This window comes from Populus trichocarpa, chromosome 5, assembly GCF_000002775.5.
Source record: "Populus trichocarpa isolate Nisqually-1 chromosome 5, P.trichocarpa_v4.1, whole genome shotgun sequence".
In the NCBI taxonomy this organism is placed as follows: Eukaryota; Viridiplantae; Streptophyta; class Magnoliopsida; order Malpighiales; family Salicaceae; genus Populus; species Populus trichocarpa.
The window spans coordinates 8010711-8035341 of record NC_037289.2 but is presented as its reverse complement, the minus strand read 5'-3'; the positions used below and the strand labels follow the sequence as shown (position 1 = coordinate 8035341).

The window sequence follows — 24631 nt, the reverse complement described above, 5'->3', positions numbered from 1 at the left end:
CAGTTCATAGCCTGACCTCCCTTCAGAGTTTCATCCATATTTAGAGTTTTAGAACTCCAAATTAAGCAAGGTTAGTTTTGTTGGAACACTAACATCTCTGGCTATAATTTCTATGAAGAAACCTATCTCAAATTATACTATTTTCATGCTCTAATCCTATTTAGAATTTAAAAGACAAAACTATTCAGTTTTCATCTACAAGTTCAATGAACAACCAAACATTTCTAGTTGGCTTCTTATGGCTCAAAACAACCATTGCTATGTTGTATATCACATAACATCACTAAATATAACCTTGTAAAACCAATCAATCTAATTCACTATTCACGCTAAGTATAATTAAGATAAAATGTACATGTTCCATTATAAGCCTTCGTTTATATATTAATACATATTCATTTATTCAAAATCAACATGCTCATTAAATTAATCAAACTTTCTTTTTCCAAGTATACTGTGGTTGGCACCCTATACCACCTATCATTTCAAATTATTCTTGGTTTTAGGCTATTTTAACTTTGCACTGACTTAATTTCGTCATTTCACGATAATTTCTCAATATTCTCAAAATCTACATGAGAACCCTAATACAAAATTCATGATTAAAGCATCAATTCTTGATCGAATTCAATTAGGCTTGCATATTCAACAAATATGTGGTTATAATTGTACTGCATATAATGAGATGTTACAAACTTGGTTATTATTCTTTTGATTTTTTTTATTCTCTAATTAATTAATTTTTATTTTCAATCTCATCCCTTAACATTACATTTCAATTTATTTTTTATGTTGGATTTGACCTCTATTCTTTTTTTATTGTAGTTTATTTTATTTTAGATCTTTTTTTATTGTGTTTCTTTTTCCTATTTCATCACTCTATATATTTTTTATTATTATATGAGTTTTGAAAGTTAACACAGGTTGACTTTAGTCATTTTAGTTGTCATATATATATATATATAAATTAGTTTTCGTGTTTTTTTTTACTTTTCTTTTCATGGGGTTATTCCAATTCTATGCCTATGATCGCGAGGTTGGCAAGTTAATCTAGTTTGACTTATATTTTTTTTTGTTATTTTTTCAATTTCATATCTCAATATTTTTTTTTATTAAGAATTTTGCTTCGTTGTTTTTATGAGTTTGCCTTCAACATGGTCAATCCCGATCTCATGACCACAATCAAGAGTTTTGAAAATTAACACAAATTGATTTTTTTTAAGTGTTTTTTATTATTTTTTTCAATTTCATCATTTAACATTTAATTTTTTTCAGCATTAGTTCAATGCTTTTGTTTTTTCACTTTTCTTTCTACATGGTCATTTCAATCATGTGTTTATAGTTGCATGTTAGTGAATTAACTCGAGTTGACTCAAATTTTTTTTTCTTTCCTTTTTAGATTAATTAACTTTTTAGTTTCGTCATTCGCTTTCGGGTTGTATTATAGTTGAACTTCACAATTTGATTCAATTAGTTTTTGTCAATGATTTTCTTTTTACTTTTTATTGGAATAAATAATACTTTGAATAAATAAATAATTTATTCTAAGAAATATAATTATTAAACATAATTGAATATATGATTTGTATTATAAGATTAAATATCTTAATTTTAATTTTTTTTATCCAATATTAATTTAGCTAATTAGATGTGTGTATAAATATTTTAATTTATGAATGATTTTTTTTTTATAAAAAAAACACATTAGAAAAGCACGTGTAATTGTAATATATATTGTTTTAATTTTGTTCAATCTTGCTTTCTAAGAGTAAAGATGAAATTTTATGTCACGTAATTGTAAACCGAACCATAGACAAAACGACCTCACCCTCTACGTGCCGTCTCGTACTATCTCGTCTCCATAGTTCTACCCGTGTTATGTCCCCTCACCGGAGTTAATATTAAAAACCACCGCCATCTGACCCAATCAACAGACACCTTCACCACAACATCACCACCCATCTTCTCTCTCCAACGTCTCCCTCTCCTGCTTCAAGAGAGACAACACACGATCACCACCACGCACCTCCATCAATCCGCTGCCATACCATCACCAGCTTCGACATCAACTCTTCCCACAGCCACGATCCAGTACCGGTAGCATCTCCAAACAGCTATCAAGTCTCTTTGGGGTCAAACCAACCAGGTTTCACGAAGGCTGTTGAGTTGGTTAAGGCTATCAGAGTCGGTCTTAGGAGGTATCTCCTTTGCTTAAAATACACGAGTTCATATGTGTCTCTGTTTTGAATGTCGTTGATGTATTTAAATGCATGTTTAGGTTCCGTTTGATACATGATGGGAACTCTTATAGGACTTAGAAGGGTCTGAAATGTTTGCAAAACTATTTTAATGTTTCCCATACATGGTGTGATTTTTCTATTAAATACATGGAACTGGTCCTCGTGGTAGTGGAGGATCGAATTGAGAGGTCGTGTTCTTTGTACGATTCTGGGTGTCGAAAGTTTATATATATATTTTCTGTTAAGCATATGAAGTTGGGTTTCTGCTAAGGAGCTAAGGGCTGGGACTTTGAGTGGAGGACATGCCTCTGATTTTATTTTATTTTTACAATGCAAAAGGTTTGAGTTTTAATTAGTCTGTGTTAGGCTTTGATAGTGCCTAGGTTGCTTAGCATGGAAACTATGATAGCCAGGGTTTGGGTTCTTGAAGTCTGCTTAGCATGCCAAAATGTTCTGATTTTTTTGTTTTGTTGGAATAAATCTGCTTATATTGGTGTTTTTTTATGGAAATGGAGGGACATGAGGTTCTGGTTTTCTTCATAGTACCATGATCATTGCTTAAAATACATGAGTTCATGTGATGAATGTGGAGGCAATGTTGTTTTGAACCTCTAGTGCCTGATATTTTGGTTAAAATTCGTAAAAAGTTGAGGTTTTTAATTGATTTTCAGCTATGCGCGGCTGTTATATGTTCTTTCTTGGGTAATTTTTTAATGTTTTAGTTTTAGGTTGATGGTTGATGATGACTACTCCAGTTTTTAATGTTTTCAACAGGCATGTCACCTAGTTCAAGCGCTGCTGCAGTCAGCGGGGCCACACTGGAGGACCACTTCTGGCAACCAACAGCCGAGGAATCATCATCGTCAACTAATGAGGCATTTCCCTTCTCCTCTGGAAACCCTAGGATCGAAGAGACACGAGGCGTTATGCACCTTTTCTCCAACAATGGCATTTCAGATCTCCCTGTATACCATGCTATCAGTTTATGTTTGTTTGTGTGTTTGATTTTGATGATGTGATTAATGGTTTTCAATTTGGTTGATAATGGTATAGGTCGAAAGGAAACCTCTAGTGGCAGTGGTTGGAGTGCCAAACCACATGACTTATGCTGACTTCTGCCAGTTTTGTGCTTCTTTCATTCACCACATTCTGGAGATGCGAATTGTTAGGTAATATTAATGACTTCAATAATTATTGAAAAAAATAATTCTTCTATTGTGTCAAAGTACTGATTTGTTGCAATGAATGCTAGGTTAGATGGAATGGAGGATCGTTATAGTATTCTTATAAGATTTGATACTCAAGACTCCACTGATAAATTCTATCTTCATTTTAATGGTAGACAATTCAATTCTTTGGAGGTAAGCATCCTTTTCTTTAACAATTTCTATCCTGTTGCTCTCATTATTTATTTATTTCTTGAAATCAGTTTTCTCATTGTATTATTACTGAGTCATTTTAATATTTCTACAGGAGGAAGTTTGCCGGGTGCTTTTCACTGTTGATGTCCAGTTCACTGGTTACAGTGGTTCACTTGAACACACAAAGCCATCTCCAACAAGCACAACTGAGCAGCCTTCTTGTCCAGTTTGTCTTGGTATGTTTAGTTATCATTGTAAAGCTATTCTTTGAGAATGCTTCATATTTTGGAATGAAATTTGAAAGAATTATAGAAATTAGATGGATGGTATAGGACATCATAAAGGCATTCTCGATAAGAGATAAGATTGCTAGAAAAGCAGATAAGCTTTATTAAAAGTATCATCTGTCCTTTTTTCTTGTTTATATACTTTGGAAGCGGTAATCTCTTTGCTTAGTGGACCATACATCTATCGAGTGCTGCATAGTCTTTGTTTAATCATGAATACATTTTAAAATTTACCCCATGACCTTTTTCTTAGAGTTCAGTGGCTAAAGGGATTTCTGATAAACATATTCTTCTCTATAAATTAATTCTGATGTTTACTGGGAGAGAATGAGAGAGGGTTGGTGTTAAGTTGTGATGGAGGCATTAATTAGGTTGTGAGAGGTCATGAAAAATTCTGTCCATGTTGCATGGTCCAAATATTTCTCAAGTATTTTTATTTTTCCCACTTGTGTTCTATTTTGATTCCAATTTCTGTAAAACACTGCTCCTAGTGGTGGTCCTAAAAAGAATGTACTAGATCATAACTTGATGTAATCAAGCAGGTAAGGTACATACATAGAAAGCAAGTGGATAAGTCAAAGATAGACCTTCACATGGGTTCTTTCGCTTTAGAATCTACTCTTTATCTGCCTTCCAATTTACCTCCACTAAGATAATTAGACAACCTGAACTATTGTTTGCTATGCTACTATGAGTTATACTAGTAATTTGAGATCCAATGGCTGGAAATGGCTTTCTTGCTCATTTTCATGTCTTTTCTTCTTTTCATTCTCCTCGATTCTATCTTGAAATTGCTAAGACATGAAGGTTTATGTTATATAAGCAACTACATTTTCTAGCCTAGCTTTGGATGCTCAAGGAATTTGTGATTCCAAACTTATTATAAGTTCAATGAGACAATGGAGAATATTTTTGTGTTTGCAAAGCTTGTTTGTTATTTTGGATATGCTATCCAAAATGAAACTAACACATGATATTGTAATATTAACAAAAACTCTAAATCACATGGGAAAAACAATGTATACCTAGACACAAAAAAACTATTCATTGCCATATTGAAATTACTTTTTTGCCCTTAACCAACAAAATTGGATTCACTAACCTTTAAAGGTTAAATGGTCTTTTCATGGGGTCTATTTGTTATTCTTGAATTGTTAAGGGGCATCTCAATCTTTCCACAATTTCTTACACAATTAAATTATTTGATTACCCTTAAAAGCAAAAAAAAAAAAAAAAAAACACTTAACTATGGTCTAGGGGTATTTTTGATATTTTACTTTTTTAAGCACAATGTAATGACTTTATTGCCCTTAAATTCGAAATTCTAAAAGCAGGAATGCAGGGGCTTATTTGTAATTTCATAATGGTTTTTTTAGTTACAATTACTTGGTCTTAGGAGCAATGTCATATTTTGATAAATAAAATAAAAGAAAAAACAAAAAAGCTGCGTATGCGTGTGTTGCATGTGTTAGTCGTTTCGTTGCCTTTAGGCGACGGGTGCGGCTGTCTCTGTTGGTCAAAACCGTTTGTTTCACCACCTCATTAGATTCTTCTCGGGGTCCTTTTCCTCCCTAGGCGGTGCATGCATGGTGATTCCATCTAGTTTGACACCATTTTGATTTTTTCTCTCTCTCTCCTCCACCTCAATCTATTCTGCCCCTCAAAGAATTCACAACAACCCTTCAATTTCTTTTCCCTTCAGATGTGGTCATTATTCTCTTAATTGCAATATTTTATTTGAAAAAAATATTTCAAATTGGAAATTATTTTCAATTTCATTCTCCTTCAATTTTTTCATCTCTCAAATTTGATCTCCTTTCTTTTGATTGCTAATTTTATTTATTTAAGATGATTTATAAAATTTATTTTATTTTTGCGATTCCATTGTACTTCATTTTTTTTTCTATCAAGTTTGTTCATCATTCTTTTTATTGTTTTTTTTTTCTACCTTGACGAGTTTTTTAGATTGGTTTTTTTTTATATTCTATCTTTCAACATTAAATTGGTTGAGAATTAGGCTTCTTGATTGAGCCGGGTCTGAGATTTCACAGGTTACGATTTTGGAAGATCAACCTAGATTAAGGAGATTCACCCGGTTTGCTTGGTTTTTCATGCTATTAAATTAAAGTTGCTTTTTTTTTCTTATATTATTAAATTAACCAAATTTATCTTTTGAGAAATTCTAGCATCATCTTAACTTTTTTTTTCTTCCATCCAAAAAAATTTGCCCTGACCAACAACGTTGTGCTGACCACCTATATAGGTTTACTCGAGTCATCTTTTTTGGGTCCTTTTTTTAAATTTATTTTTTTCCCACTGTCAACCTTCAATATTTGGTTCATTATAACTGGGCTTCATAATTTGTTTTGACATGGGTTCCATAATTTTATCGCAATCTCACATCCCACATCACGGTTTTCACAAGTTAACCATGGTTGACATGAATTGATTTGATGTGCTTCGACCATTTTTTTAAAAAAATCATGTCATCCAATGCGTCAACATTTATGTATTTTAAAAGTGTTTCGACCAGCATGCATCACATTTTTGACTTCCTAATATCCTTTTTTTTTTTAAGTCTGAAAAAAAAAATACCCAACCCGCAGCATAGTGCGGGTAGTGTCAACACTAAAATATGTTGTGGGTTATGGTACTAATTCTTCATGATGCAGAGAGGCTAGACCAAGACATGGGTGGAATTCTCACAACTATATGTAATCATTCTTTCCACTGCTCTTGCATTTCAAAATGGACTGATTCTTCTTGTCCGGTGAGTAATTCTGATTTTTCTTGCGCTTTATTTATGTGCTGCTTGTGCACGTCCAAGTTATGGGGCCCAGTTTGAAAGTAAAGTGATATGAGAATATTTTAACATTTAGTATTCAAATCATTTCAATTCTGTGACTTGAGATGCAACTAACTTGTTCTTATTAGATGAAGTATTCTTGGGTCCTTTTAGTGGACCTCAAAAGGACTTGAAAATCACCCACTCTCTATTGGATACAGTTTGTCAAGATATCCCCTTGATTGTTGATCGATTAATGCCAAAAGCAAATTATTAGATACGTAAAAACTTATGTAAGGTCATTTGGTGCTCCTCTATCTGTGAATGCACTAACTATGGTGATCCCTAAGCTAAAAGTTCCAAATGCTGATTTTTCTTACACTTTATTTATGTGCTGCTTGTGCTTGTGTAAGGTCCGTGGCCAGTTTGAAAGTAGAATGATTAGGAAATATTTTAAACCTTTGGTGGGTTCAAATCCTTTTATTCCTATGACTTGAGAGTAACTAACCTGTTCCTATTTGGTGAAGTATTTTGGGTTTTTTTAGTGTACCTCAAGAGTACTTGAAAATCAACCACTTTCTTTTGGATACTTTGTGTCAAGATATCTCATGGATTGTATTTCAACAATTAACGCCTGAAAGCACATTTAAGTTTGACATGTAATGACTTATGTAAGGTCTTTTGCTGTTCCTCTATCATTGCATGCACTGACTATACTTGATGTCTAGGCTAGAAGTTCTTCCAAATCCTACCTAGTTTCTATATTGTTTATGTAATGTAATTTGTCAGAGTAAATGCTGTTTTCCTGATAAGTCTTTTTTATGTGTTGTAGCATGTCATAGTATCCAAATTCTTAGAGATGAATTACAGATGAGTCTTATAACATCGTTTTATTATTCAATCATCATTTTATGGTTTAATCAGTAACATAGGTTTTGATTTCTTGCTCTGAAACCCTTGTATATGCTGTTTGTATATTGTAAATTGTAAATCATTAGATTACATGTTGTCTTACTGGCATTTGTTGTCTGTATGAGTTGTCACCTGCCATACTTTTGTAGTTTAATATAGAAGAATTCGCAAACCTGCAACATAGTACCAATGATTCAAGTGCCCTAAAACTTTTATTTCCTTTTTTTGTTGTTGTCACTGAAGAGGCAAGCTGTTACTGGATATAATCCAAAATTTTAAAACATCATGCTATGTTTGATCTGGAAACAAATATTTCAATTCCTTTGGCACTGTATTTGGTGGCAGTTGCGAAAGTTACCAGTCATTCATTTTTTACACGCAAATTCATGGATTGGAAAAATATGAGAAATAAAGGGTTGTAAAAATTAGGGCTAAATTTTGATAATTATGAAAAATAATCATGTGATGATTTCTGAGCTGATCATAGTCTAGCTGAAACTTCATTTGGTCACTCACCACCTACTGAATCATGCGCACTGAGGGTCTTGGCCTGGCGGTGGGAGGGGCTTGTCTCCTTCCGCTGCTCCTGGGTTCGAGTCCTCATGTGCACGCCTGTCACCCCCGCGGTGCCTTACATGCCCACTGGGTTTGCAGGGTGTTCAGTGGGCCGTGAGATTAGTCGTGGTGCGCGCAAGCTAGCCCGGACACCCACGTAAATCAAAAAAAAAAAAAAAAAAAGAAGTTCAACTGATTCTAAGAGCCTTGCCTGGCATCTTTGTTGTTGTTCTAAGGCAATGCTATGGTTGAAGCAGTAGTTTTGGCCACTAATGTCTTAAATCACTTATTGACAGAAATGCATCATTTGCTGAGACTTTGGCAAATTTTGGATTCCAGAAGCTTAAAATCCTAATTACAATGGCTATCTGCTTGGCTTGTACAATTTTCCACAAGTCTTATTGGTTCCTCCAAAATTCTAATCCACGGCTTTTTGTTTCTATGCCCCTTGTTGATTTGATTTTCTATAATCTTCCTTTTCTTCTTATTCATCTAATATAAGTTTTATTTCTAAGAATTTGGTAATTTTAATTAATTATATGATAGCTGATTTTAGTAAATAATATGATATAGTGGATTCTATAGAAAATGCATAAGCAGATTTGTTTTCCCCATTCCGTATAGCTTTTCTACTACCATTTGCTTATGCTAACTTTAGATTGGGGGGTTAAGCTTGCTTAGTCAGTAGACTTGTGTGGCTGCAGTTCTTTATTGTTAGGATTTGCTTCTGCATTCATTATTGTTGCTGTGGTTTTTATAAAGTTTCCAAATGAAATTAGAAGGAAAAAATACTTGGAAGTTTGCTAACCAGCTATTTACATGTCACTTTCAGGTTTGCCGATATTGCCAGCAACAACCTGAGAAATCAATTTGTTTTGTATGTCAAACTTCTGAGAATCTATGGATTTGTGTTTTATGTGGTTTTGTTGGCTGTGGCAGGTAACGATTTCAGTTTCCTCTTATGTCTGGAGTGATTTATGTTTTTTTATTCTTTTCACTGTGTCCTTCAGTCTGTCATTCTTTGAACAAGAAAAACTGGTGCAGGTATAAAGGAGGACATGCTATACGACATTGGAAAGAAACACAACACTGTTATTCACTTGAATTGGACACACAGCGTGTTTGGGATTATGTTGGTGACAATTATGTTCACCGACTGATTCAATCAAAAACTGATGGGAAGTTAGTTGAGTTGAATTCCCACTGTGTGCATGCTTATGATGGTTGTGGAGGTTGTGAGTGTGCAGACTCTGGAGTTAGCGAGGCTCTTTTGAAAAGCAAAGTTGAAGCAGTAATGTGTACCATGTTACTTAGAAAACATACTTGTAATTTTTCCTGCTTTTTTGTTCAAATAATCTTATTTAAATTTATTACAGATTGTCAATGAGTACAATGAACTCCTTGCCACCCAGCTTGAGAACCAAAAGCTTGTAAGTGCATTCTTCCGCTTTTCCATATTGAATGAACTATCTTTTTGAGCCTATACTGGAGATTCAACGGAATTTTCATTATGATGTGGCCATTGTGTCTGCTTTGACCGTGCTTTTTGGTCTGTTACATATTATGCTTTACGCGGGGCTTTTTTCAGTACTCTGGAGTAATATATCTTCTTTTCATAGTATTTTGATACTTTGCTCGAAGAAGTCAAAGAAGAAACTGAAAGAGAAATTTCTGAAGCTGTTAAGAAGGCTATTGCTCAAAAACTGCAGAAGTTGCAGGCCAAGCTGGATAGATGTATAAAAGAGAAGAAGTTTCTTGATGATGTGAGTCAGTATCTGGTGTGCAATTGGGCTTATATAGGATTTTTCTGATCTCTTCAGTTAGGATGATTGGAAATGTAATTTTGTCTCTGTATCATTGTCAGAGATATATTTCCAATACCAAGTACTAATGCTTTGTTTACTTCTTATGTTTGTTAATTATGACCTTTTTTTCTCTCTCTTCTTGAAGCTCAATGAGAATCTAGTGAAAAATCAGGAGATATGGAAAGCAAAGATATCGGAAATCGAAGAGAGGTATGTTTGGTTTATAAAAAAAGCCTTCATCCTGTGTCTGGACTTTGCTTTATTGCGTTGTATTCGCCTAATGTTCTTTTACAAAACGTGTGATGTGAAAGTTAAAGTTAGTTTTTAAGTCTCTGCTGTTGGGTTAACAATAGATGTTGTCCATGTTTTAAAAATTCTCTATACATTAGCTCCTATTTTACATTTTTCTATGTTGGCCATATTTGAGACAATGGCAGTGCTGAAATGCTAGGTGGATTGGTAAGGAAAGTTGTAAACTATCAACAGTTATGGCCTTGCTGTAGGTCACCTCAGTCCGTACTCGCTCCATTTCCTACCTTTTTTTTTGCCGGCAATGTAAATATTGAAACATCTTGAATTCCTATATTCCAATCGAACTATAATTTGTTGGTATCGCCTTCAATTTCTTTTCAGGGAGAAAATGGCTTTGAAAATAAAGGACGATAAAATTCAGGACTTGGAAGAACAGGTGATTATTTTTATTTTTGGACATCCCTCGCATCCTGTTCTTACCATAGACAAGGCAGACGGATCTGCAATCCCGATTAACATTTCTATATTTCCATGCACGTGCAGCTTAGGGACTTGATGATGTCCCTCGAAGCAGGGAAGAAAGTGGAGCAGCAGCTATCTATACCAAATGAATTGAAGGATGGAACTGTATTACCAATATCAGTGGAATCGTCTTCAGGGAAGGGTCCCAAGGGACGCAAAAAGGCTAATAACCCAAGAGAGAGCTAATGATGGGGGAATTTGTAAGTATCAACTTGGCTTTTTATGTTTCATGTCAATCCTCTGATTTTGCTAGTTTAGGGCTCCACATTGGACCAGGCCTGGCCATTGTAGTGCAAGCCTTCATGTGCAGTCCTGCTGTCCTAATTTGCTATCCGCAGCATAATTACTTGTGGCAAAACTAGAATAAATGGGTTTGTATAGCTTGTGAATGTGGATTTGGAGGTCAAAATATGTGAAATAGTGCTATTAACAGCAATTTTATTTTTTAAGTCGTCTCTTTCTTCCTCATGAAAATGTTTTGTCTGATCCTACACGGATTATAAAAAAAAATACGAAAGAGATAAAAGAGTTGTAGATGCAGTGTGTTACATTAATAATTTCAATGACTTTTTTATGTCAACTCTATGTTTCTGTTTTCTTTATTTTTTCTCCTCTTGACTAAAATAAGTTTTTTATGATTGAATTGTTTTGATGTAATATCAAAAATAAATTTTTTAAAAGTAAAAAAAATATTATTTTAATGAATTTTCAAATTAAAAAATAGTTTGAAAAATAAAAAATATTTTTTATTTTATTAAAAGAAAAAATGCCCCGGCACTACAGAAAAATCATCAATTATACAACCTTATCCTCAAATTTTATCAATTAAACACAATTCACAATTGGCAACCTTGAAAAATAAGAAGGGAAGGTAATTTTTCAAAAAGAAATTTTGGTAGGGTTAACGGTAACATAAACTCTTCCATGAAAATTTTACACCTATTTCACACACACCACACAACACAACTCGTCGATCACAGCCCAGATTGACTATATCACAACATGCAATTAATCACATTATCACACAAGCATTTGGATTATCATCACTGAAAGCTGTAGTGGTCTTCACCTCGAAAGAACCGGCACTTGCAATAGAAGAGGCCTGTGGGTCCTCGAGCTGAAGCGGATTTCGGACGTACCCAGGTGGGGCTTTCTTATCATACACTCCAGGGGAGTATGGGAGAGGGACTACCTCAGCCGGCACATACGGCCAGAACTCAGCTTTCTTTCCCGTTCTATACCTCACACGGTGCAAGACCTCGTCCGGGTCCACGTATCCGGTCACCGTCAGTTTCTGTAGTTTGCGGTCCACTTCTACTTGGATCACTCCTTTCATCCCTGTCACTGAGTTTCTCACCTTTGTCTCACACCCTTCACAGTCCATTTTCACTTTAATCTCCACTGTCTGTACCAGCACAAGACAGGACAACATTGTAAAACAGACATTCTAGCCTTTCCTAAGTAAGCAGGCCGTTCAAGCAGTAATAATAAAATTGGAAGTAGACTGGATACAGAAGAAAGACATAATAAACATGAAGGGGGTATTTCATCATTTCGTATCATAAAGATCTGAGTAGTAAATACCTCTAATGGCTCGCGTTTTCTGAGTCCCGTGCTATCATGGGGCCAGTCACAGAGTTCGGAGATGCGATCCAGACACCCCATGTGCAAGTGGTAAAATGGCTCCAACTTGCAACGTGTCTTAAAGTAAAAACATAGACGCTGCTAGAACAACGAGGAATGTGCCTGCTCTTTCTTTCTTCTTGTTTTTTCTTTAATGGCTGCCCTGCCTCCGCTGCTAAAAAATTATTTGTTACGTGTTTCTGTTGTGGATAAACACGTGTAAGTTTGTATAGGTGTGGATGACACAAGTGATTCAAGTAAAAACAGGCACGTGAATGAAATGATCACGTGGGACCATTAAATGAATCCCAAACTGAATATGAATACGTAAAATACTAGATTGATGGCTCGGATTCACCGCGCACCAGGATAATTTCTTCGCCGTTGAAAAAAATGATGTCAAATGAAAAAAACTAAAAAAAATAATGATTATCAAATTTTATGAATCAAATTGTAAAATAATAAAATCAAAAAAAATATTCATGAAAAAAATATATTAAAAAACAAAAAACTAGCAAAACTAAATAATTTTGTCAAAACCCTCGAGTAGTATCATATCAAACTTTAAATATAAAATAAATATTGTATTGAAAGGCAAAATTAAAAAGAAAAATAAAATTCATAACAAAAATCAAAACATAAAAAAAACAAAGAAAATCAATTTTCAATAAACTCAATGATGATAAATGAATTTTTTAAAAATAACTGAAATGAACCCGGTCCAACCTTCAAAATTTGTAACACGGATCATAAAGCCAAATCACAACGTAAAATGCAAATAAAAAAAAATAACAATGTAAAATTCTAAATTAATCAAAATAATTAGGGATAAATATGAAAAAAAACAATTTAAAAAATGTAAATTTAAAAGAAAGAGAACCAAATTTAATAAAAAAAATAAAATCATAATGGATGAAATTGAAAAATAATTTCAATTAAAAAAGAAAAAGAAAAACTAAAAATAACAATTAAAAAAATAAAAAATATATTTGATATAAAAATAAAATTTTAATGGTAAAAATCCAAGGAAAATAATTCAATAAAAGATTCTGTCATCCGAAAGCGAAAGGAGGCTTAGGATTGCGCAATATGCATACCATGAATAAAACTTTTATAATGAAGCTTGGATGTGGGTGCTCAATGACCTGGATAATTTTATGGAATTCGATTTTAAGAAGTAAGGATGTTATAGATCAGGTGGAGGTGTTTCCCAAGTGCAGGCCAAAAGAACAGACTCGCCTTTATAGAAAGCAATTTGTAAGGTGTGGCCTTAGGTTCCTCAGGGTGTTTCTTGGGCAGTCAGGAATGGTAGAAAGGCGAGGTTCTGGTCAGATGTGTGGCTTGAAGGATATGGTCCTTTAGCTGACCATGCATGCAGTACTCAGCCCATTCCAGAGGAGATTCACGAATTAAAAGTGGCAGACATGGTTACTCCCATTCAACAATGGAGATGGGATATTTTTGCGCATCTTTTACCTATGCAATTAATGATGGTACTGTTGGCTAGTTATCCACCACCAAACATGGAGATTGATGATGATAAAGTGTTTCAGCAATATTCTAGCAGTGGCGTATTCATGGTATTCACGGTTAAATCAGCATACAAGCTGGTTCAAAATCATCAATTGGGACCATTATGGAGGTTAGTTTGGGATTGGAAAGGCCTTGAGAGGATAAGAATGTTCATTTGTTAATTTACTCGTTCACAATAGATTGCTTACGAATGGACAGAGTACTGGGACGACATGTATATATATGACTATCAATCCTCATTGCCATGCGTGTCCATCTATTGTTGAATCAGCCTTGCATGTGTTGAGGGATTGTAGACTAGCCCACACGACTTGGTAAAAGCTAGGTTGTATGCGCGACAAGCAAGCCATCTTTGTTGATGGTCTGATTTCGTGGTTATTGCATAATTTGAAGAGTACTGAAGTTACCAGTGAGGGATGGCATTGGGCAGTAGTCTCTGGAGGGACTCTTTGGTTTGATGTAGAAGTCTAGAAACAATAGGATTTTTGGCGTGACTGCATCTGACGAAGCTAGCCCAATAAGGGCGATAAGAAAACTGGTTCGAGGAATTGAGGAAAACGAGGCTGCTGGATGGAACCAGGAGCTTGCATGGTGTCTTGGATTTCGTAAGATTATTTTGGAATCAGACTCTTTAGTGGTTGTGTCTCTGATTGGTAAGATAGCTTACTATTTGTTGCTCCCTTACGGTTTTATGTTTTCGTTTCCCTCATTGGACAAATTAAGACTTCTTCCTCATTCTGTCATTAGCTAGCAAGCTCATCCGCTGTTGCGTGCCATTATTATGGCATAAAACCTGTGCTATGAGCCTGTGAGCTTGATGGTTTAATTCAGCTAAAACAGCCAGAGACTTGCAGATTCCCATTTGCAAGTAGATTTTGTTCCTGTTCATGAAAGCATGATGAAGTCACTTTCATGTTATCTCTTATACAAGTTACGCATGACACTGTAAACAAATCTGCTTCCTTGACCAAAACACAAGACAGCGCATCATTTCTATTAGGACATTACACACATGGGTTAAGAGGATATCTGGTGCCGCTTATAACGGGACAGTCTTTGCTTCTTCTTGTTTTTTTTTTTTTTTTTAAAAAAAATCACTACTCTGCTGACCTGTTGTGTTGACTCAAGGCATTCATCGGATTTTAAGACGCTGTTTGTTTGGTAATGTATCTGCAACTACACCTATCAGGGTTTGGTAAAGCAAGCAAAACTGATTTTGCTTAGTAGGACATCCTAATTTTTGCTGCCCGGCCGTAGGATTGGAGAATTTTGCTGCTTCTGGGTATTTTTAAGGAATAGTGGAACATGGATCCACTGTCGCACTGTTCAATTTTTTTTTTTTTTAAAAACTAGTGAGAAAAGTTTAGTTTTTTTTTTTCTCAAAAAACCAGTGCAGTTAATTGTGAACAATATTTTTATTTTTATTTTAAAAAAAATTAGTTTAAGGTGAATTAAATTTACTCGTACTGTAATCTCAATTTTATCCCTGATAATATTTTACCTAATTTTATTGCACGCTCAAAAAATCATGAAAACTGTAGTTCTTGTCGAATGACTTTTGTACGTAATAAAATTGTAAATTTTTTTAAAATAATTGTGTTTTACTCGAAAAACTAGTATTTAATTGTTGGATAGATTTCGTATGTAATGACATTGCACATAGTTTAATGGAATAATAAAAAATATTTGATATTAATATTATTTATTTCATGATGTAATAACAGTAGTTAAATGTATAATATTTAAATTAAAAATCATTAATATTAATATATATATTTTTTAATTATTTTATAATCTCAATTTGAAAAGCATTTTTTTAACCAAACACATTAAACTACTTTTTGTTCAACCTCAATTTCAACCACAGTTTTAACCAAATATATATTTTTTCAAACCAACCTCAACTAAAAATACTTTTTATAAAACAATTTTTTTAAAACCACAACCACAACAGCAACCGCAATACCAAACACACTCTAAATCACAAAAACTCATGTTTATAACTAGCACGGTAGTAATTTATCGAGTTAACCTAAACTTGGAAGACCCAATGTAGATTTTTTATATAATTTTTTTATTTTTTTAATAAATTTAAAAAATATATAATTAATTTATAAATACTTAGCTTCACATATTTTTTTTTATAATCTACATCTACATGAAATTTTTTATTAATTTTTCAATGTGAATTAATTATATATAACCTACATCTATATATAAAATATTATTTTATAGTGTATATTTATATGCATTGATAACTTATTAGTTATTTTTTTTTATAATATATATTTATATGCATTGTTTCAAAACTTTTCCATATAAAATATTAAAACCTCAAATATTATTTTTTTTCAAGTTGATTCAGGTCAACTTGTACACGACCTGTGACCTAGCTCCTTACCTCAACATTAGACCGAGTTTAATAACTATACTCTAATCATCGTCATCGTAAAAAATTAAGAGTTTTAGGTGGTATCTGATATTGTTATTCAACTGTATTTTAAAAAAGAATAATTTTTTTTAGTTTTGAATTGATTTTTTTATTTTATGATTATTTTTAGATATAAAAAATAATATTTTTTTTAATATATATATATATTATTTCAATATATATTTTAACCTATAAATCCTTTAAAAAATAATATTTACCTGATGACGGTCACTTCTCCCATAGACTTTTTTATTATAATTGAAATTTATATAGAATTCTATATTTTGAATATTTGTCTTGAAATAATATTTAAATGACACACTCAGTTTCCTCCTCCTCCCAAAGTAGTTGTTTTTCAAGAAAAACAGTCAACACCACCACTTCAAGAGACCACTAGTCGCCGCCATGGCCGACCACCACCACCATCACCATCAGCACCGTCCTAACCGCCTATCCGTCCCTCCACGAACCGCCACCACTACCTTCACCTCCATCTCCTCAGCCACCCCCACCAAATCCAGACCCTACCCATACACCTCGACGACCCCAATCCCAACACCATCAAAACACCGACTCTCCTCCCTTCCTTCCAAATCCTCTTCAAATTTCTCCTTTTACTTCCTCTTCCTCCTCTTCTCTCTCCGCTCCCTCTACTCTCTCCTCCCTTTCCTTCAATCCTCTCCTTCCTCCTTCAATATCTTCCCTTTCGCTTTCCTTGTCTGTCTCCTCTCCTTTCTTTTATCCCTCTCTTTCTCTTTTTTCTTCTCCCCTTCCTCCTCCTCTAAAACCCCTTTACACTTCAGAACAAACCCTAACCAACCCATCTTTTCTCTCTCCTCAATCTCCCAATCACAACACAGGCTCTTGTTTTCCAAATCTCTCCTCCTTACTGTTGTTTTCCTCATCAGATTCCAAGCGCTTCGATATTGTGGGACTGCTGCCATGATTCTCGCTGAATTATCCGGTAGTGTTGCGGCCGCTCGTTTTGTTACTGATCGGAGGAGAAAGAATAGTAATTTTGGTGTAAGCACCCATAAATTACCTGGGTTTATTTCCCTTTTTGTCGGCTTGTTTTTGCTTTCAATAAGTTGGGATCGGATTGATTGTTTCCCATTTTCCATTGGTTTCATTGATAAATATGGGATTTCGGTTTTTCCTAGAGAGAATTGTTTTAGGATTTGGCCAATGGTGTTGCCTTTTGTGTCTGGTTTCTTGGGGTTTTATGAGCGTGTTTCTATGAATTGGGGGACAATTAGAGCATTAGACCAAAAACGGGTTCGATTGATTTCTTTGTTTTATACCACAATTATACTGTTTATTCCTGCTGCTGTAAGCTTTATAGTGTTTGAAAGTGGTAATGGCGATGGAAAAGGTGTTTCTATTGCAAGTTTAGGTTGGCCTCTGGCGAATACTGTTGTTTTTGGGGTTCTTTTGAGTGAGAATTGCAGTGATGATGGGAAATTAGTGGGTTCTAAAGATTTCCGGAGAGAGTTTTTTGTTACATTTGTTTGCACGGTTGTTTTGGAGCTGTTCTATTTCCCTGAGCTTTCTCTTTGGGGGCTTTTGATATGTGGTTTCTTGCTGTATTTTGGTGTTAAAAATTTGGACTCTATTCATTCACATTATCCTGAATTAGGAATGGATACACCTCCCAAGGTATTTAGTGGTTTTATTATGAAGCCTATCCGCCACATTCTGAGCGAGAGAAAGTCCCGTAAGATTGCACTTTTCCTTTTGATTAATACTGGTTATATGGTTGTCGAATTTGTTGCTGGGTTCATGAGTAATAGTCTTGGATTGATATCAGATGCTTGTCATATGTTGTTCGATTGTGCTGCTTTGACAATTGGTCTATACGCTTCTTATATCTCCCGGTTGCCTGCAAATAATCAGTTTAATTATGGTCGGGGAAGGTTTGAGGTTCTGTCAGGATATGTTAATGCTGTTCTTCTAGTTCTTGTTGGAGTACTAATTGTATTGGAGTCATTTGAGAGGATTCTGGACCCTCAGGAGATATCAACTAATAGTCTTTTAACTGTTTCGATTGGAGGACTTGTTGTGAATTTGGTTGGTTTGGTCTTCTTTCATGAAGAGCATCATCATGCTCATGGTGGCTCTGGATCATGCTCCCACTCTGACTCTCATGCTGACTCACATGCTGACTCTCATTGTCACCACCATCACCACGATTCACATGACCAAGAAAAGCATGATGAACATGCCTCTGTTTCCCATGAATGCCATGAGAAGTCTTTGGCTAGCCATGATGAACATCATGAACACCATCTTTGCGATCACCAGAGCATTATAGACAGCTGTAAAATCGGGAGTTCCAACAGCCATGATCCCCACGATAATGCTCATGACCATGACCACTCCTCCCATGCTCACCATCAACATGAGCACTGTGATCATTCACCTGATCACAGATGCCATGACCATCATCATCATGCCAATCCTCAAGAACTTCAATATTTGGATTCTAAAAGTGATTCTTCTTTGGGAAAGAGTGGTTCCCAACAAAGGACACCAGTATCTGGACAAGAGGAACCAAAAAAACACCACCATCACCACATTGACCACAACATGGAGGGAATCTTTTTGCATGTTCTGGCAGATACGATGGGAAGTGTTGGTGTTGTTTTGTCTACTCTCCTAATTAAGTACAAAGGATGGCTTGTTGCTGACCCTGCCTGCTCAATATTCATTTCCGTTTTAATCGTATCTTCAGTCATTCCGTTGCTCAGAAACTCTGCTGAGATTTTGCTTCAAAGAATTCCGAGGACTCATGAGCAGGATCTGAAAGAAGCCATAAATGATACCATGAAGATAAAGGGGTTACGTGGCATTCAGAACTTGCACTTTTGGAGCTTTACTAACACAGATATTGTTGGTACTCTGCATCTTCATGTCTCAGACAAAATTGACACAGAATCTGTGAAGGCACAGGTTTTAAACACTTTTCAGGATGTCGGAATCAAGGATTTGACAGTGCAGGTGGAACGTGGCAAGTAATTACATTGTCAGCTGTCCCCGAGCGCTCATCTTTTTGAAGTATTTAAGAAACGCGTGATTATCTGGCAGTTCATGAATTCCAGATGAGATCTTTTGGGCAGTTCATGTAGTGCCAGCAGCAGGATGCGCTAGTGTTTATTGCCTTTAAGACCAGCATGTCTTCCAATTGTGAAGGATACTGAATTTTGTTGAATTGGTTAGCACACATGTATTCTAATGAGCCTGTGAATTTAATGGTTACGTTTTAGCTAAAAATAACTGCAGTGATAATGTTTGAGAACTAACCAGTAGAGGGGCATAGGCGTGCTTGCAGTTGCAAGGAGTCCCTGTTCTTTCAAGAAATTGTTATCGGTCATGAAGGCAAGCTGAAGTTAATTTGGGTGACCCTTTCCTTCCATCTTATTCAGTGATGTTATTATTTTACAAGACATTAGGTTGCTATAAATCTAACGAGTGCAGTGTATGTATATCATGCTCAAAGAATCTATATAAACACCTGTTGCTGGTTCAAGAGTCTGCAACTACTTTCATTATCAGTTTATCACTTTCTATCTTTAATTTCTCGACGACAACCTATATTATCAGTTTATGTGTACTTGTTCATGAAGATGAACTTTTTCTCAGATAAGTTTTATCCTTTAATTCTTTTAAATACCCATTTATATCAAATGAGTTTTATTCTTTCAAATGAATTAATTAATCAAGGTCTATATCTGGTTGGAATATATGAAATTCATTTTAGATTTGATGGTCTCAAGCTGTTTGTTTGAGTCAATATTATATATTGCTTCTACATGATTGGTAGGAGCATCTTATTATTTTCAGCTTTCTTGCAAGGTTAATATCTTATTAATGCCTAACTATTTTACCAAATCTACGAATTTATTATGTTTTTTAAGTTTTAGGTTGAGCATCTCATGTTATAGCTTTCAATGTTAATTTGTGGTTCTTAAACTTTTGAAAATCAAATTTTTTTCTATAAAATAAACACTCGTTACTTAATAGGATGATAAAAATAATATCTAAAAGTTACTTTTGTATCTTATAAACTTCTATTTATCTCATTTTATCCGTGCCTTTTTAGTTATAATATGCTTCATATAAGTATTATATCCTTAAATATTTAAATATGATAAGTTTAATATTCTATCTTTTTAAATATTATATGGAATTTTATTTAAAAGATAAAAATAAATGTCGTATAGCTCTATGAAAAATTTACATGGTTTATCATGTATCACACCATTTCAAACTTCATTATATTACGACATTTCATAAAAATATCTATTATAAGAGAATCGTATTCTCTTTAGATATTATTGAAATTTTTAGCTTAAATATTCACCATCTAAATATTTCTGATATTCATTCCAATTTGTTTTCAATTTTAATTTTAAATTATTTGAATATTTTTATAGAAGAAATCCAAATATCATTGCAAACATATATAGGAATATATACAAGTATCCAGTTTCAAATATATTATTCCAACAACCACAACCTAAATCTTTGGACTAGTGCAAATCTGAAGTCCCATATTACCTGTCACCTAATTTGCCCCAGAAACCTACAAAATTGCATACCCCTCTTTCAAACTATAACTACCTAGCTATAGGATGGAAACAAACTATACAAATGGAACACAAGGCAATGGGAAAGAAACGACAATGAGATCAACGAAGTTTATTCTGAGCAACAGCCTGGCATAACTCCTCCTCATAGAATAGAACCCTGTTAGAAGCCACAGATTTGCAAAGGGGCTTTGGCAGGGTGGACGGCACCATGCATCTTGAAGACAATGTTGAATCTTGGAAAAGAACCGCAGCAATACTCTTCATCTCAGTTATTTTGATGCGAGAAGGTGGCCGGGGACCATGCCTTGGAGCTTTTGGGGTATGTGGAGTTGACATGAAAATGCCCTTACCACTCCCCTTGCTGCAATGTGCAATGGTCATTCAAACATCGCAAGTACAAAACTGGATGAATTAGCAACTTCAAAAATAATTATAAGAGGAAAAAAAAAACCTTGTGCTTTTGGATGCCTACCTCATAAAAGGCCAGTGTTCAGTAGGCCGTGGGGTCATTGTCAGTAACATCTCCTGTCGAGAGCGATCTGGTGTTGTGTAATTGAAATGAAATTGCCTTGCAAGCAAAACCTGCTCTCAACAAGCATTAACAGGTTCACTCTTCAATTCAACTCTAACATCAGTGGATTAAACACAGAGAGAGAAAGAGAGACTTACAGCTTTTCTAACTCTCTGAGAAACATGGAAAACAGCCCTCAGCTGGTCATGGTGCAGGTGACAGAGTATTTTAACCTCAAAAGAAACAAACAAACAGGAATCAACATACAAATAATGAGGCGTAAGAAAACATTTGAGAGGAATTAAGGGCAAAGCTGTGTGTTCAGGAGCAGGTATCAAACAAAATAAAGTGATCCATTCTTTCTTGATTTAAGAAGGATTTCACAATTCCTATGCAAAGAACATCCTTCCTGTCATCAACATAATTTAAGCATGTCTCAGTCATTGGGTTTTGGCAGAATTCGTTAGTGGATAGGCCAAGGTATCAAAGAGACACAGAGAAACAGAAAAGCAACAATTGAGTTACATATATACAAGAAACAGATAAAAGACGAACCATGATAAATGACAGGTGGCTGCATAACATTTACAACACTTTGGGAAAATTGATAGTATATCCACTTTCACCCTCATTGAATTTCAATCTATAGCACTGCAATTTAAGATGCCTACCATCCTATTGGCTGATCATTTGAGCATCAAGAGTTAAATTTTTCTTTTTATATATCAAGAAAGTAGAACTTCCATAAACTTGCCTCTCCATTACAGCTTCAGTGACAAAATAACAACGAAGCACATAACAAAATAAAAATTATTCTCTCCAAAGCATCTCTAAACAACTTTATAAGATGCCAAGATGGCGCTTCACATATACATGCAGATGCTTTCAACTTACAAATGTATTAGCATTAGCATCTATAAAAAAAACATCTCGCAAATAAAGAAATGTGATGTGAAATTTGATAAGGTTTTATCTTTTTTTGGAATCTATAAGATCATACCTCCATAGCACATCCAGCTCTCTAACTCAAATATTGAAATTCCTTCATGTTCCTAAATATTTCCAGGATTTCCAACCTACTTTAATTTAATTTAACTTTCTAAAGGGAAACATGCAGGGTAACATATTCATATCTGTACTATTCTAGATCTTGATTTTCATAGTGTAATTACAGAAGCATATCCAAGGATTAACAAGTCCACAAAAGCTAAACAAATAGAAATTCCTCCATATACCATGCTCAGGAATGAGTATTACCAGCAACTCCATGGGAAGAGACTCAAGTCTAGACTCGGTATCACAATCTTCAATCCGAGGGGTCTTTGGTGTCCTCGCTAAATGATTTTGTTTGAGCAAATCCACGGGTGATAGCATCAAGGGGCTTTTATCAATAGTTGGATGATGCTGTTTACACAAACCCACAGGTGATAATAACAAAGGGCTTTTATCCATAGCCCTGTCTTCGACCACCAGCTCATCATCATCCCCCACCTTCTTATTGCCAAACACAGCAACCCTCTTTTTTCCAAGATCGGTACATGACTTCGCTGCTGACGCCTTGCTATACTGAAGCTGAGCAAGCGCACCTGGCTTCAAATACCTACTGCTTGAGCTCCGTAACCGCCTTTTTTGCTTTGGGGTCTTCAAATTTCCATCCTTAGGAGACACTTTACCCATAATAAACCCTCTTTCCCCTTCTCAAATATGTTTCCAATTGTTCCAATTTATTCCCTTTAATGTTAACATCCAATAATGAAATAAAAATAAATTAGAAATCCATCATTAATCAATGTCTGAAAAGACAATTTGAATTAATCACTTTAATAAGCCCGCAAGATGAGACTAAATACCAAAAGAAACAATTACAAAATGAACATAGAAACTGAACTCATATAGATTAAAGATTCTCTCAACTATCCCCAATTAATTAACCAAACCTGTCAATAAAGCACCAGAAATACATATTCAACACAGACAAAAGCCCAAGAAATGAACAACAAAACCATATATAAATTGCTAAAAATCACATTAATCATGGCAGAATAAAGAAAAAACTTAAACAGAAATATTAACTTAAAACCCTAATTTACTGCAGTCCGTAATAAACAAAACATAAAAGCCAAAAATGATCAAATATAAATCTAAAAAGAAAATATCAATCAATAAATCAAGAGAAAAGAAGAAGAAGAAGAAGAAGAAAGAAATGCTAAATAACCTGAAACTCAGAAGAGGTCACAATCCATGGAAATAGAGAGACCAAAGCAGAAATGAGAGAATTTGAGAGAGAGAGAGAGAGAGAGAGAGAGAGCGAGAGGGAGAGGGAGAGGGAGAGGGAGAGAGGGAAAGTTGAGGGAGAGGGAAAACAATTGGGGCCGCTAGGGTTTGCTTGGTTCTTTATTTGAATTTTATTTTTGATTGCCCGCCAAAATTTTCAAGTGGGAGATGTTAAAGCAACTCGAGTTTCATGAAAAGACTGGTGGTTAAGTGTTAACGTGGCAAGTTATAGTGTTGGGGTGATGGAATATGAGTGTCTTGTCTCTTTGATTTTAGCGGTGTCCTCAAGCGATAATTACGATCTCTTGGATACTCTGATTAGTTGTTCTGTTTTAAGTTTTAAAAAATGGATTTGATGATTAATTTAATATATTAATCTTGACAATTTTGAGAAAGCGGGGCCCACGTCATTTAAGAGATTAAATGCTGTAAAGGACAATTTAAGCCATCCATGTATCCATTAAATTTGCGTGACTGGCGCTCTTCTGACTTGAATGCAGAGGGCGTTGAAGTACTTTGATAATGAAATCTTTTTGAATAAATTAGACGGTGATCTAAAATAATATAGAGTGGGTCAATGCCTCAAGGGCCTATTGACTCTCCAATCGATGGCCCATCAGGCCCAATTCAGTTTCAACAATCTCTTGGATACCCTATAACTCTTTTTATATTATGGGCTTGGTTGTAAGCCTAGACATTGATCATTTTGATTACCACCATGAAAAACATTGCTATTTGCCCATTTAATTAACAATAAGTATATAATTTAGTGTTACTCTTCTTTGAAAACATAAGTGAGGAAATAGATTTTCTATGGGGTGGAATATTTTGATTATAATTTAAACCATCTATGATAAAAGAAAAAAATATAAAGTGGTAATTTCAAATGTAGTGGAATGTGGTAATTTTTTGTTTTTTTTAGGGAAAAAAATAGATGTAAAAATAAAGTTG

The 24631-nt window shown here is 34.6% G+C and overlaps 4 protein-coding genes across 8 annotated transcripts; 2 read left to right on the top strand and 2 right to left on the bottom strand.

The window, feature by feature from the left end:
* The first annotated feature begins 1783 nt into the window (after positions 1 to 1783).
* Positions 1784 to 11168, top strand: LOC18099159 (BRAP2 RING ZnF UBP domain-containing protein 2). 4 transcript variants are annotated; one of them, XM_024601884.2, is made up of 13 exons: positions 1787 to 2198; positions 3015 to 3205; positions 3294 to 3409; positions 3493 to 3601; positions 3714 to 3837; positions 6561 to 6658; positions 8973 to 9079; positions 9185 to 9431; positions 9517 to 9570; positions 9760 to 9903; positions 10091 to 10155; positions 10579 to 10633; positions 10741 to 11168. In XM_024601884.2, exons 2-13 carry the CDS (start codon positions 3017 to 3019, stop codon positions 10903 to 10905), a joined length of 1473 nt encoding a protein of 490 aa, XP_024457652.1. In that variant the 5' UTR covers positions 1787 to 2198; positions 3015 to 3016; the 3' UTR covers positions 10906 to 11168. The 4 variants fall into 4 exon arrangements, 3 of the variants coding, with proteins under 3 accessions (XP_024457652.1, XP_052308808.1, XP_024457651.1); XM_052452848.1 differs by having other exon boundaries at positions 2996 to 3205; positions 3498 to 3601; XM_024601883.2 differs by having other exon boundaries at positions 2996 to 3205.
* Positions 11169 to 11514: 346 nt separating this feature from the next.
* On the bottom strand, positions 11515 to 12519 carry LOC18099157 (heavy metal-associated isoprenylated plant protein 27). Its single transcript, XM_006383006.3, has 2 exons — positions 12304 to 12519; positions 11515 to 12124 (listed from the first exon to the last, which is right to left on the bottom strand). Exons 1-2 carry the CDS (start codon positions 12382 to 12384, stop codon positions 11732 to 11734), a joined length of 474 nt encoding a protein of 157 aa, XP_006383068.3. The 5' UTR covers positions 12385 to 12519; the 3' UTR covers positions 11515 to 11731.
* A 4096-nt stretch (positions 12520 to 16615) lies between these two features.
* On the top strand, positions 16616 to 19832 carry LOC18099156 (uncharacterized). The gene has a single exon (XM_024601874.2). It carries the CDS (start codon positions 16712 to 16714, stop codon positions 19319 to 19321), a length of 2610 nt encoding a protein of 869 aa, XP_024457642.1. The 5' UTR covers positions 16616 to 16711; the 3' UTR covers positions 19322 to 19832.
* A 919-nt stretch (positions 19833 to 20751) lies between these two features.
* LOC18099154 (F-box protein At4g35930) lies at positions 20752 to 23781 on the bottom strand. Of its 2 annotated transcripts, XM_024601059.2 has the most exons (6): positions 23622 to 23762; positions 23299 to 23343; positions 22664 to 23137; positions 21565 to 21639; positions 21368 to 21477; positions 20752 to 21256 (listed from the first exon to the last, which is right to left on the bottom strand). In XM_024601059.2, the coding sequence occupies exons 3-6, from the start codon at positions 23081 to 23083 to the stop codon at positions 20995 to 20997; spliced, it is 867 nt and encodes a 288-aa protein (XP_024456827.1). In that variant the 5' UTR covers positions 23084 to 23137; positions 23299 to 23343; positions 23622 to 23762; the 3' UTR covers positions 20752 to 20994. The 2 variants fall into 2 exon arrangements, with proteins under 2 accessions (XP_024456827.1, XP_006383065.1); XM_006383003.3 differs by lacking the exon at positions 23299 to 23343 and having other exon boundaries at positions 23622 to 23781.
* Positions 23782 to 24631: the final 850 nt, after the last annotated feature.